Source organism: Oreochromis aureus, linkage group 6 (genome assembly GCF_013358895.1).
Source record: "Oreochromis aureus strain Israel breed Guangdong linkage group 6, ZZ_aureus, whole genome shotgun sequence".
Taxonomy (NCBI): domain Eukaryota; kingdom Metazoa; phylum Chordata; class Actinopteri; order Cichliformes; family Cichlidae; genus Oreochromis; species Oreochromis aureus.
This window is the reverse complement of record NC_052947.1, coordinates 31,788,053-31,802,154: the sequence shown is the minus strand read 5'-3', so window position 1 is coordinate 31,802,154 and position 14,102 is coordinate 31,788,053. Positions and strand designations below refer to the sequence as shown.

The window sequence follows — 14,102 nt, the reverse complement described above, 5'->3', positions numbered from 1 at the left end:
CAACAATCAACACGGTGATTACCGTGAAATGGTTGAACTGCTTCTTGGAACTTCAAGTGTGCTGACTACCAGACAAGTAACCTTATCTGTCTTATATCCCAGGGGTGATGTTGCCCAGACTGCATTGCTGCAAAACATGCAGGGCATTAAAACCGTCTTACACAGCACTGCCATCTAGTGGTCATAGTTTAAAAGAAGGGTTATAAAAAAAAGACAATACTTCCGAAATTATAATGCAAACACCATCAATTTATTGGCATAATACTTAATAATACAACAATATCATTCTGTTAAATACATATGTACTAAGCCTGTGTGTATCTATAGGCAGGCATTTCACATTCAAGTCCAGGTTCAGTGCAGTAATGACCAAACATCTCTGATTCATCTCAGATTCTCTTGTTCCTAACACTGACTTGAACAAGGAGCAGAGGAGAAGAGGAGCTACAGCTCAATAAATTATTTTATAATCTCTAATAATTTCATTTTATATCTGTTCCTTTACGTCTCCTTTCTTCCTTGTATATGTTCTCATCGTCCCATCGTTTTTAATCAGAAAAAAATAAAATACCCTATTCTCCTGTTTATTTTTAAAGTCAAATACTTTTCTATTTAGTGAGGTTGAATCGCATTGAAAGAGGGACAGTCTCCCTGAGGTCCTCCTAATTCAGGGGTGGCCAATTCATTTTCCCAAAGGGCCACATGAGTAACTGGGACTGTTGTGAAAGGCTGTGCCCCATAAGCATATACAGAGTTGACATTATTTCCCAGCAGAACTGAATTCGGCTTATCGGTACAGCCCTCCAAACAGTCTCAGTTTCTCATGTGGCCTGTGGGGAAAATTAGTTGCACACCCCTCCCCTAACTGGTGCTAACATGCACTGGCTGGGAATGCATGGTGGGTAAGATGTAGAGACAGGCACGGGGGGTGGGGTTTAAATAAGTGATCAGTAATCACTTTAGATCCAAATTGTAATGTTGAACTTAGGCTAGGCTAGTCCAGTTTTGAATCCACCAGCATCATGTTGAGGCTTCTTATCTTGAAATATAAATAACCAAGCTAACTTAGGATCAGATGCTATTGAGATTGCAAGGTAGCAAGACAATGCAAAATATATATTATAATGTAAAGGTAGGAGGGAATTGATTAGTTCTTGCCTATGCTTTCTTAAATCTTACAGTACCACACTTTTGGACTTTCTCAAATGACAGAAAGCTCAAGATGTCGACTTGTTGAAAAAAGAGCATCTATTTGAAGAGCTCATCTCAGGTGCTCAGGAGAGTAGCGTAGTTTGGAATCCTGGGTGGGGAAGGCATTCATGCTTTCGTCGGTGAAGCAGCAGCGGTAAGGATCCTGGTGAAGCTTCGTAGACAATCAAAGAGTGTGGCTTCATCCCAGGCTTTTAAAGGAAAAGTTCAGGAGTGAAAAGATACTTGGAGTTGTCTCTTTTGATGGGGAAAAGGCATTAGAGGGACTGTTGAGATACACCCTGTTAGTTTGGTGCAGTGAACATGTTTGTGTCTGTGCACCCTAAAGTGCGCCTGAGTGCATGTATAGGTGTGTGTGTGTGCGTGAGCGAGCTTTTCTTCAAGAGTTCAGGTTAAGTAGCAGCTGTTGTGTCCTTACAAAGACACAAATACATCCCATCCGAGTCCACTTCAAGTGTGCACAATGACATCAGACCAGGACCCAGTTCAGGCTCGTTTAAACTAGTCTCATTGCAGTTAGCATAGATTAACCCAAAAAGAGTCAGTTCTGTCTCCCTCTGCAGACCAGAGCTTGCAAGATGTTAGAGTCTCAGAGGAAAGGGTTGTGACTGTGTGTTTGTGACTGAGTGCGGGGTGCTGGTCGTGGAGAAAGGGGAAGCAGGGGCTGTGGGAGGTTAGAGGGAAGGTCCAGGAGTCCAGCAGGAGGTTGTGTGAAAGAAGAGGGGAGGATGGGAGGCTGGTGGAGCAGTGGAAGGGGCAGCGACGGGCTGTAGGACAGCATGTGGGGGGGCAGTGGGGACGTGGAGGACGGTCGCATTTGGTTGAGGGTGAGGCGAGGCTGGTCGCAGTGAAAAGGGTTGGTAGGAGATGGTGCACTCAGACCTGTGAAGAGAGAATTGTGCCACTGAAAAACTGAAAACTAACAATATCACAGTAATATTTCTGTATGTATGTAAGTTTAACAATTGTGTTTTACCTGAGAGGAAAGGGTTATTGTGCGTCTTTGTAGGGGGGTTGGGGGGTATCAGAGTGTCTAAATTCACCAGCGAGGCCCCCGTAGGTCCCAGAAAAGCCTCTGGAGTCCGACATACACGTGTTGCCGGGGCACTGAGCGGGGGTGCTAGCCGTGACAGGTCAAACATCTCCGGGCTGGCTGAATCTCGTCCGTTTACCTGGGGTTTCACCGGTGGCTCCGTTCCAAATGGGTCCTGCTTGGAGTCTAGACCAGAAAATGGGTCAGACTCTGGTTTTGTCCCAAACAACTCTGCATCTACACGAGGCAGAAAAAAGGATTTTAAAATTAGATTTTGATGAAAGATAATATAACATAATGTTAAATGCTGTACAAATGAAAAAACAAAAACAAAATGAAGAGTTTCAGTGAGATTTAAACTTTCAGAGCTACAAAATTGTCACGAGAAGTTCAAAACTCGTCTCTTGTAGGTAATAAAATACAAGAGCAGAAATAAGTGCCATGCCATTACTTTGAACGGTATCACCCCAGTGACAAGCCATAGTACCTCTAAAAGTACAATAAGTATCACAGGTACCACAGGTATAACAAAGATCATGTTGTATGATGTTATTGTTACTGCAGCCACCCGTGGTACATGCTTCTGTCAGGATTAAATCTTACAGTAAAGCCCACAGTTCTCTCTTTTATGTACAATAGTACCTGTGGGACTTGAAGGTTGAGGTGAGGACACTGCGGGAATCTCCTGTTTAGGTTTCTCTTCTTCATGTGCAGCGAATGGATCCGTCCCATCAGCATCTACACGGAAAAATGAGAATTGATGAAAACAGCACAAGTGCTTGTGTTTTTGGATTAAAACAATCAATATATATATGTGTGTGTGTGTGCGTGTGTGTACTAGGTTTACATATCTTTATGGGGACCAAAACTTGGAACTTTACTATACTTGTGGGGACCAACAGCCCTTATGGGGACAAAATCCCCATCCTCACGAGTTTGAAGGCATTTGTGAGAGTGAAAATGTGGTTTTAGTGTCAGGGTTACAATTAGGTTACGGTTAGGGTTAGTTCATTTTTGATGGTTAGGGTAAGCGGCTAGGGAAAGCATTATGTCAGTTAGATGTCCCCACAAAGATATGAGATGTCCTAATGAAAGCACCTCCATCTGTTGGGCTGTCCCACGCATGATTGACAGGACTGCAGGAACCAGGCGCTGCTTCCCATGGGTCTTTGCGTGAGTTGGTACAAGGAGCCCAAGGATTGGATGTGTTGTTGGAGGAGGGAGGGGCTGTCCAGGGGCTACCAATCACAGGAGTGCTTGAGTGGACTGCTGTTAGGAGAGATAAGATTCACTTTGAAGATGCTGTTTTGAATGCACTCTTGCATCACATTGATGTTCATGTGATGCGTCTGTGATGATCCACCTACCTACAGAGTCCCATGGGTCAGAAGAGACATTACTGGTGGGCTGAGCAGAGTTCCAAGGGTCACTAGGTGGCAGAGGGGGCTCAGATGAGGATCCAAATATGTCAACTAGGTCCAACATGGCAGACTACAAACAAAGGAAAACGTCTCAGGATCAGACATTGCCTTATTTGATTCCAAGTTTGTGTAACTTAATGAGAAACATTCAAAGCACCCAATCCTACTGAGGACAGCCGGAGAATTCACAGAGTCAGTGTTACTGTAAAATCCACTGACAACTGTATTAACACTAATGATTTCACTTTGTATTTAAATGAAGTTAAATGAATTGTCTGAGGAAAAATGTGTTATGTAAATATCTGAGAGTCAAACTGAATAAGAAACTGTTGTACACTGAAAGTACTGAAATGTGCACTTGATGGTGTTCCAGTTAAGAGTTATTGATCTGTTACAATTTTCAGCTCTACTGAAATATAATGTTTCTTTCTGGGAAGAGAAATCTATTCAGTGTTCCAAAAAAAGACAAACACAGATCTGCTTTTTGGTATTAACTCATGAAAAGAAAACATCCATGGTATTCACAGAACAATGGTGACTTTCTAAAGTCAGACTGAATCTGCTGCTCTGTTTATTCCCTTACCAATAAAGAGCTTACTGTAGCTCACTTGAAAATGTTTTGCTTCTTTGCAGTTATGTTTCACTGCTGCTGCTGCTGAAAACACACATTTACAATTTCTCCAATAATTTCTGGCATCCTTCTTACACAGTCCATTGCTCTATTACTGTAGAGTATAATTTATTAATAAGAACGCCACAGCATCTGCATCTTGCATCTGGTGTTTGTGCTGTATGCATGTTGTAATGAGCATACATTATATAATGAAATGAAAATTGCTTGAGGTCATTCAGAAACGGTGTCATCGTTTCATAAATTTCTCAGGTTGTACTGTTTAGAGACCACTCTGCAGCACAGCAGGTGCAGAAGAGAATCCTATAGGAGAGTAAACAGGAAGATATCTAACTACAGAGAAATGTCTATTTCTGCTCATAGAAATATCACTCTTGGCTTTTGCTTATAAAGCATCACATGAAGCTTATATGTTATCTTTCAGAGCATACCCATGTGGTAATACTGGGCTGAATCTGCATTGTAATGACATGTTAAGTGGAAGTGTGAGTTAGCACATGGAAACAAACACCTAATTTTGTTTTCATGTATTAAAAATTGAAATGGCATAAAAAAAACACAAGTCACCACTGACATTTCACACAACTATGATGACATATGATCTACAACTTGAACTATGATACCTGACTTTGTAATTCAGTCAAGCTTATTTTCTCAGTGCTCTTAGTTTGCTTTACCAGTTTTCAGTTTTAATTTTTTCAAATATGTTCATATCAGATTGTTGCATGTGAAAATTAAACGGTAGCGGGCAGAAATGTCCGTTTTATGTATTTAAATTTCTGCTCCACACAAAGAAGGGTTTTGCTTTTTGTAAATTCCAATGTGACACTAGGGAGCTGCTTTCACGTGAATCTGTTAAAAGAGAAAGGTTTCCTGAGAGCATCTTTCATATTAATTTGAAACAAGTATGTAAGAGCAGGATTTGTGTCATTACAGCTAATGTCAAAGCCAGTTAGAGTTCAATATTCATCGGTCACAAAGTGCAGACAGGTCCCCAGTGCAATTACACTGAAAACAGGATTAAGAGAAAGCTGTAAGTTTTAACTTTTTTAAGGAGGTAGTTAAAACAACCTCAGTGAAAGAACCATTTAGAGATTAACTTTTCCCTTTTCCCTCTATTTTTCATGTTTTATCTGGCTTTATGTGATGGCATAACAATGATTTTGGCATTACACGACCAGTTACAAGGCTTGGGAACCTTTACATAAGACTGCCGCTGACTCTGATTGGCTTGTTGACAGGCCAATGAGTAAAGGAGCTGATGTGCTACAAGATAAGAAGTACGCTTTCAGGGAAATGTCATGCTGAGCTCAAGGTTAGACACGACAGAGTCATTATCATTCAGCAAGCACCTCTTTCTCTTCTCTCAGCTTTCTATTGTCTCTCTCTCAACACTCGATCATTAGGCTGTTTTGTTGTTTATTTTATTTTATTTTTATTTTTTTGGCTTGTTTTCCATCCCTGCCTCGTAGTCTGCAGCCTATATTCAACTTCTTTCTCCAAATGCCTGCCAGCAACCACCTACAAATGCATCCGCCCACCTTTTCATACAAATACACACTCATGTTCCATGCATGTACCCACACACATAGCATCCATCGCATACACACACATTTTTGAACTCACCTCGTGCGTCCCTGACTGACTCTCTCTCCGGCTCTCATCCAGGGCCTTCTGTAACAGTGACTCGTCTCCTTGGCGACAGCGCTGCTCCTGCAGGGGCGGTATTGTGACATCATCAGCATTACCATCGTGGCAATGAGTGCAGACCCGCACACAAAAACTGGCATTGGTAAAACACTTTTCTACTGCTTGGCCCAGAAGACCGAACGCGGCACTGGTGGCTGTTTTGTACTGTTGAAATATTTAGTTTACAAAGAGCAGAAGCTGGGTAAGCACAAAGCAGAGAGAAAATCTTACAAAATTACACATGAGAGTTGAAGAAGTACTTGTATGAAAAATCGAAAAATCGTATGGGAAATCTGCACAACAGAGATCCCAATAAGGAGACAGGTGGTAAAAGCTGGAGAAAAGGAAGAAAAGGGTTAGTAAGACTGCCATTATTCAGGACTGTAACTGCCAAAATCCAAAATAAAGAAACACACTAATGAATGAATGACTCAAAATACAATTCAACAAGCCACTAAATGTGCCAAAACAGTGTTAAAAATAAATGTAAGTGTTAATCAATTTACAAAATGCAACATAATTGTATTTCTGTTTAAATTTGCTTCCATATTTATTTACATCACAATAATGCGTCCTAACTCTACTTTCCCTTTAAAATTTTCCATTTGAATTATTAATTTATTCTTTTAGATTTATGTATTATGTATTAATTTCATTCCCTGCATCTTGTCAAGTCAATTACATTCCACTTAATTTTCTGTGTTTTATTTTTTGATAATGTGCTTCTTCTTTATTCTCCAAATGAGGGAGCTGTCATGTAAAATGTAAAGTTTGTGCCTGTTGGTTCACTGGCACCAGGTGCACCAACAGGACTGGAGGTGCTTAGCTAATGTAGCTGAAAATCATGCTCTCAGTTTGTACCTTTAATGACCAAGAAAATGTATAAATTAGAACAAAGATGAATAACTAAAAAAATGCAAATGACAAAAGAAATATCAAATTAATGTTACATTTTAAAAATACCAGGAAAATCTTAGTAAAAGCATATGAGCCATGTCGTCAAATACACAAAAAGACACACAATATTTAATAACTGCTTACTTTAAGCTCTGAGGTGTGTTTCTGTGTGTAACTGCACATGCTCAGTTAGGCTAAGGCTTTAAGCAATCTGTAGTTCTGTGTCTCCATCCGTCTCTATGGTAACAGGGGAAGGAAGGGCTAGCTGAAGGTGGGCGAATGTTCAAAATGTTTGCAACATTTTCATTTTCATTACTGGAATCATCAAGAGGCGCTGAAACAAGTGTGGACTGAATACAGAGGACTTGTTTGTGTGTATATGTGGACAGGAGCTACACCTGAAGGCATTCACATTATCATACCGTGTGTGTGTGTGTGTGTGTGTATTGTTGTGTGTTGTTTTACCTTCTGACTCTCCTCCCTGCTCATGGCTAAAGCCAGCTGGAGCTGTAACTCCTCTTCCCCGCTGGTCTGAGGTCGAGCCTGCTCCAGGTCTGAGGCGGCTCGAGGAGACGAGGACGAGGCTACGGAGGGATTTGGGGAGAATGGAATAAGACTGAGTTAGGAGAAACAGTTTATGTGGGGATGCACGAGCAGTTCCAGAAAGACAAGAAGCACACAAAGTATGGGGCTCATTTGAATATTTTCATGCCTACGCTGCAGTATTGATAATCCATGTGGTTGTCCAAAGTGCTGGGTGACAGCGCAAAAAACATTTAATTAGGGATGCAGCAATGATCCTGAATTTAAATGTGTATTTTTAACTCTTGATCTATTTATTCACAACTTGCTATCATACAATAGAAGGTGGTCAGTGTTCCAGATAAGTTTACTCACAGTTTACTCACAATACTCACAGTTAAAGGAAGACGGAGAGCCTCTGGAGCGGCTGAATTCCTCCCCGTATAGCACAGCCATGCTGGGCTGACTTGTGCGTCTGCCTGGGTGGTACGCTGGGGGTATACCTCCATAAACACCCCCACCCCCTCCACTGCCTCCACCAGCCATTCGCTCCTTGGTCTTAAGGGCTTGACTCCTCTCCTGGCGGAGCCGCTCTTCGTCCCGAAGGAGGCAGACCAGTTGGCGTGCTTTTTCCCTTACGTTGGCCCCCTGGTCTCTGCCATCACGATCCACATACTGAAAGTCGCGCAGGGTCTGAACCGCACACAAAAGACATCACAGTTAGTATAAAACTTAGCTAGCTGAGCAGACGCGGGGTTGTAGTTAACATGATGTGATCAATAAACAATGATCAATCAGCTCTTTTAGTTGCACTCCAATACCTGAATAGTGAACGCGTTCTCACGGCACTGCTGGGCCACCCTTTCTGATCCTGTCTTCAGCAAGTAATCCAACAGTGTCAGGGCCTGGAGTCAAATCACGATTAGCACATTTATTCCCAAATATTTTTGTAGTCAACATATTCTGCACATTACAACTGAACTTTTGATACAAAAGAACAAAATTTAAAGATGCGTGACTGTTGTTCAGTGGAGTGACTGAGTGTCGGTGGATGGCCAACAAGTAGAGAGAAGCTACAGTTCACAAAGTCAGATTAAACACGAGACTCAACACTCATGTCTTTTCATGAAATCACCTTGTAGACATGTCTCCAGTTCTTGCCGCTGTCATTGAGGCGCTTCCACACCATACCCATGACCTCAGCAAACGCCACCACATTGAAGGTTAAGTCAGCAATCTCTGACATGAGAGACGAGGATGGCCCCCATGGATCGTTTGAGGTGGCCTCGCGAACCTGCATGTTGGCAACACAGGAATAACATCCATTTATGTTATATGTCTGATAGATTTCGAGTGCTTATCTGTATGATGGTCAGCAGTGAAAGAAGCACAGACTTTTTGTTTTTAATCTAACATGACTAATAAACAGTGACACTCAAAGAAGTTAGCACATTTAATACAATACCTTGATCTCTGCTTCTGAATAGTTGTGTACAATATTCTTCACCTGCCTGCGCAGGGCTGAGGTTGTCATGGTGACAGATGATGGGGAAATATGGAGGGAGAGAAGGCGATAAACAAACGGTCAACTGGTTAAGAATGGGGGAGAAGAGGGAAATGTGGATGGGAGGAGGGGAGGAGTGGGGAGGTAGCTATGCCAGTGAAGGCTCCTCTTTTCTGTCGGGAGTTGTAAGATGCCCCTGTAGAGAAAGAAATGAAGATGATATATAAAAAGTATGAACGGTATGACTCTAGAAGTACTTTTATGTCTTTCTCGATCTGCCCTGGTTGATGCAGAAACATAATGCAGCCCTCGTCTTGGGCTTGTACACATCCAATCATCAAATCTCAAATACGGTATGTTATTTTAGCTGCTTTTCCAGATATGCAAGCTGCTTTGCAACCTGCCAAGCTCCTCCCTTGATGCTGTCTCTAATTTACTTGCTGCTCTGTTTGTTGTCACTGATGCCTGCTGTATTGTGTGTATAGTGGCGCTACCCACTCTCCTGGTGGTGTGCTGTCACGATGATAGATGACGACTGTGAGTGATTACCAGACCAGATCCAGTTTTATATGTTGCACACAGTGGCTCGACATTTGAAAAGGTAGTGTGGCAGTTGCTGCTGTTGTTGCATTTGTGTGCTGTTTCCACTGTACTTCCATAGTCATTGATTACAGTTTTATATGTGCTGACTCAATCAGAAATCACCAGTAATGTATCAAGAAAACCATCAACAGACTGACGCTGCCCTCTAACTTGACCATCACCACTAAATACAACAAGCTAACTTAAAAGCTTTGATTTCTTTGTTGTCTGCATCAATTGGAGAACAGTGAAATGACAATATAAACAATGACTGACTGAGCGGTTTCTAGTTTGTGCCCCATTATACAGAAGTAGGTCATACTAAAACTCTGGCACTCAGGTGTTTGATGAAGCTACTTGGTAGCTTATATTATTCAGGCCACCGTGCACAGTCTGTGTGCACGTAGACAAACACTTGCAACCCAATTTTCTCTTCCAAATTCGTATTTCACAAAGGACATTAGGGAATTGATCATTAAGGTTTCCTGTGATACATTTCCCTCTGCCAGCGACTATAAGCTTCCACTGACACAGAACGTAATTAACCTACTAAACCAAAGCTGAGCTAGGGTGACCCCCCTAAATTAAATCTCTTTTCATCTGTCTTCAACTCACTAAAATGTCAGATGACAGAAAATATACTTAAATATATACTTAAAATAAAAAAATCCTTCTCATGACAAGGTAAGTCTTTGAGTTTCTTAGTGTTTGAATACATTGGCCAGATGTGGCAATCAAATATGTATCCTGTGTCTTTGTACCATAAAGAAACGTGCTGATCCAAGATCCATAACTGGCAGAGAGAGAGACGAAAACTCTCCACAATACAGATGAGTGTCCATCCCAGTTCAGTGTCTGCTGGTAAGAAGATCACCAGAGGGTATTTTAAAGACCTCATAGTATCATGTTATCCTAATGCTCTCAGACTGTAGGCTACTGGAGTTCCTACAGTTTCTAAAAATAGGAGGCAGAGCCTTCAGCTTTCAGGCCCCTCTCTGTTTTTAAGACTAGACTTAAAACTTTGATTTTGGACCAAGATTACAGCTAGGGCTTGAGCAGGTGACCAGGAACCATGCTAAAGGTTTTGACTGCTGTAGGACTTGAGTGGATGCACTGAGTGCTTTTCTCCACTCACCACTTTTCATTATGTTTACATACCACTGAGACATGTCATTAAGTGTTTGTCTCTTCTCTCATTTATTCTGTATTTTGTTCTGTCTCACTATGCTCACTTTTACTTTTCTCTTTGCCGTCATCCTCCAACCGGTCACAGCAGAGGACTACCCTCCCTGAGCCTGGTTCTGCTGAAGGTTTCTTTCTGTTAAAAGGGAGTTTTTTCTTCCCACTGTTGCAAACTGCTTGCTCATAGGGGCTCATCTGATTGTTGGGGTTTTCTCCTGAATACAGTGAGGTCTTCACCTTACAATATAAAGCCAATATAAAGTGTATTGAAAAAGCGTATGCCTCCAAGGTCATTATCCCTCTTGTGGCAAATATTTAAAGACTAATATTCAGGCTTCATAATATTGTAATTTATTTATAATATTTTGACGTGGTCACTCTTACAAAAGAGATTTTAGACCCAACTGAAATGCATCTTCTGACATAAAAGTTACATAAAATTTTAATAAAGAAATACGGGTAAAAAGTGATTCAGAAAAACAATTATCAGACTATAATGTAACACACTAGACAAAGCACACACATTTTCTTCTAATACTTTGATGGAAAACTATTTTTTTTATAACAGATTGCTGAGCAATGCAATAACAAGGTGTTATATAAGTAAAACACTGTTTATATAAATATAAACACACCTGGATATTGTATTATTTGATTCTGTGATAATGATAGTGAGCAATAGCACACAAGGAAAATGATGGAGTGGTTAACACATTTGCTTGGCACGCCAAAGATAACTGGATTGCTTCCAGGTGAAGACACAAATCCCTTTTGGGGTTGCGACAGTAAGGGTATCCAGTGAAAAACTGTACAACTCTGCCAAATCAAAGCTTTTATATCTTCTGAGATAGGTTATTTATTTATTAATTTATGCTATAGTTATGTTAGGAAACAAAAGAGTTTCCTTAAAGCCATAAAGCTGTCGCCCTGCTTGCAATTAGGGCTTTTAGGATAATATATTTGCCTATATCCTTTACATATAAATATTCGGTATGTTAGGGTATATTAAAATGAACATCAAACAACATATACAGATACTGAGACATTTGTAATAATAGTTGGGTGCTATTAAATATTTTTAGTAAAATATTTCTTTCTGTATCATTTTGCTGCGTAAAAATATTTTTTAAATTTGGTGCAGCACTTTAAATTTATAATTTGAAAATGAAACAAGATTATGTCATTCAGATTATGTATTCCTTAAGTAGAAATGTACTTCCATCCAACATATTCCTATATTTAATAATTTTATTAAATAAAAAAAAAGACTACATAGTAAGTTGGAACTCCCAGTACAAGGACTCTGATATGAACACTGACCTACTTGACATGTACCTGTAAGTACCATTCAGTAATCCATCCACAAATCTGCTGTGTTTAATTTGAACTTCTGCTGTAGCACAGCAGTACACAAAGACTGAAACAAGTCACAGGACGCCTTTTCCTGCTGAAAAGCCACATCAGCAGAAGCACAGAGGACATGAGATGCACACAGCAGGGACACAGAGAGCAAAACTCTGAGAGGATGATGAGTCTGAGAGGGTCCGTGCAAGAGGGAGAGAGGGAGTGAGCGAGAACGAAGGGCACAAAGAAGAAAGTGATGCTCAGCAACTTTACCAGTATCATCTTTCTGCACAATCATCTTCAGCTCAGATCCTCAAACACACATATGCGCCAACAAGCACAGGTTATTGCAGCCTGGTGCTTTCTACTTACATGAGATGTTTTAGACCACAGTTCTTTAAATCAACTTATCTGGAGATTTGACAGCAGAAACTTCACATTGTCGAAGTAATATTATATCTCTGTGTGTATTCTCAGCGCGTGTAAGTGGAAGGAAAGCCTGGACAAAAGGATGAGCTGGGTGAGAGGAGCTTTCATGAGTCTAACAAATACATTTACCCATTTCTAACTCTGCTATAACATACACTATTTGATTTATATATGAATCCCAATTTTCAAAGAGCAGGGGGTTTGTATAGTTTAGTATTTCCCAGATAAGTCTGCACAGCTCACTTCTAATGTGTGTATCTGATTAAGTCTCAGCACAGGGACAGCGCATCTATGAATAACAGCACTTCGGAGGTTTGGCTGGTGTATTGGTCCATTATTAGATCCATATCCATACAGTATGCACTATATCCAAATGACTCATCTGCAGGTACAACTCAAACAAAAGTTCCCTGAGCCTCTCAGTCATTAAATTGGAACCAGTACCCAGAGGAGTCACTTGGTTACATCATAAAGTGAATTTGTGATGTTCAGCTCCTCGAGGTGAGAGCTGAATGTATCAGCGATTTTTAAAATGTCAATTAAAATGAACAATTATCCTGTGGAGAAAGAAAATCAAGTTAGGGTGATTAACTTTGACCATCTGACGCGTCAAATTGCTCAGACACGAACGTCACTCCGTCGGCCACGTCTGTAGATGCGCATGCGTGCTGTTTAAACAGGTGAAAACGTCTGTGTTTTTGTGGCTGAATATTAGAGCCCAGGGTTTGGGAATAAACGGCGAAAACTCCTTAAATCAAGGCTGAGATTGGAGGTCAGATTAAGCATCATCGCGTGGATTAGGGATAAAGACAGCTTCAGATTAATGTAAGCGGAAACAGGCATCATTTCCCCCAGAATACTCCCGAGTACTGCAATCAACATATTTTTTAAAGGGGCAAAGGAGAGGGGGCAAGGAGCCCATGGTGGGTCTGCATGATGCACCCCCCCACCCCCTCCACACACACACACACACACTCTCAAACACACCCCCTCTTGCGGTGGAAACCCTGTGCGGGTTGCCATGTGAAGCAGATTCCTGAGGAAAGCCAACTGCTGCTGGAGTTGTCTTCCATCAGAAACGCAACTGCTATAGCATAATTTTTGGACTCACTTAAGAGGAAAGTAATTTTCCAAGAACCTCGGGAAACTATATCCCTCTCCATCATCACCCCTACAGCATGCAGCTTACCATGCCCACTGCTCATCTCTCGCCTTGCCCACTGAGCATCCTCGCCTCTCCGCTTTTCTCCTCTCCCAAGTCCTCAGCGTCGATAATATTCCCCCGAAATAAAACTGACTAAGCAGGACAACCCCAATTACCCTCCAGCGGTGCGCGTTTTGAGGAATCTTTGAACGGGGATGTCTGAACGGGGGGCCTGCCCTGGATGATGCGAGCCGCTCGGCCTGACAGTCAGTGGTAAAATCCGCATAGGACAAGGATAAGCCACAGCACACGGCTCTCTCACAGCCTCTCTCACTTCAGGCAGCCTCGTCCACACACTCATACAGCACCGGCAAGGCCAGGGACGCATAGCACACACAGCGGTCACATGGGTGAGCGTAAAAAAAGAGGCGGGGACGGGGGCGCCTCGTTTGCATACTCAGTGGTACGGTTACCTTACTATCATCCACTGATGGGAGTTACAAAGAGTGAATGAG

At 41.5% G+C, this 14,102-nt stretch overlaps 1 protein-coding gene across 1 annotated transcript; it reads right to left on the bottom strand.

Annotated features, from left to right (window-relative positions):
• Positions 1–315: 315 nt before the first annotated feature.
• On the bottom strand, positions 316–13,927 carry epn3b (epsin 3b). Its single transcript, XM_031744380.2, has 12 exons — positions 13,633–13,927; positions 8,868–9,102; positions 8,538–8,696; positions 8,224–8,307; positions 7,798–8,095; positions 7,346–7,464; positions 5,921–6,007; positions 3,610–3,733; positions 3,341–3,511; positions 2,885–2,980; positions 2,186–2,479; positions 316–2,091 (listed from the first exon to the last, which is right to left on the bottom strand). The coding sequence occupies exons 2-12, from the start codon at positions 8,934–8,936 to the stop codon at positions 1,799–1,801; spliced, it is 1,794 nt and encodes a 597-aa protein (XP_031600240.1). The 5' UTR covers positions 8,937–9,102; positions 13,633–13,927; the 3' UTR covers positions 316–1,798.
• Positions 13,928–14,102: the final 175 nt, after the last annotated feature.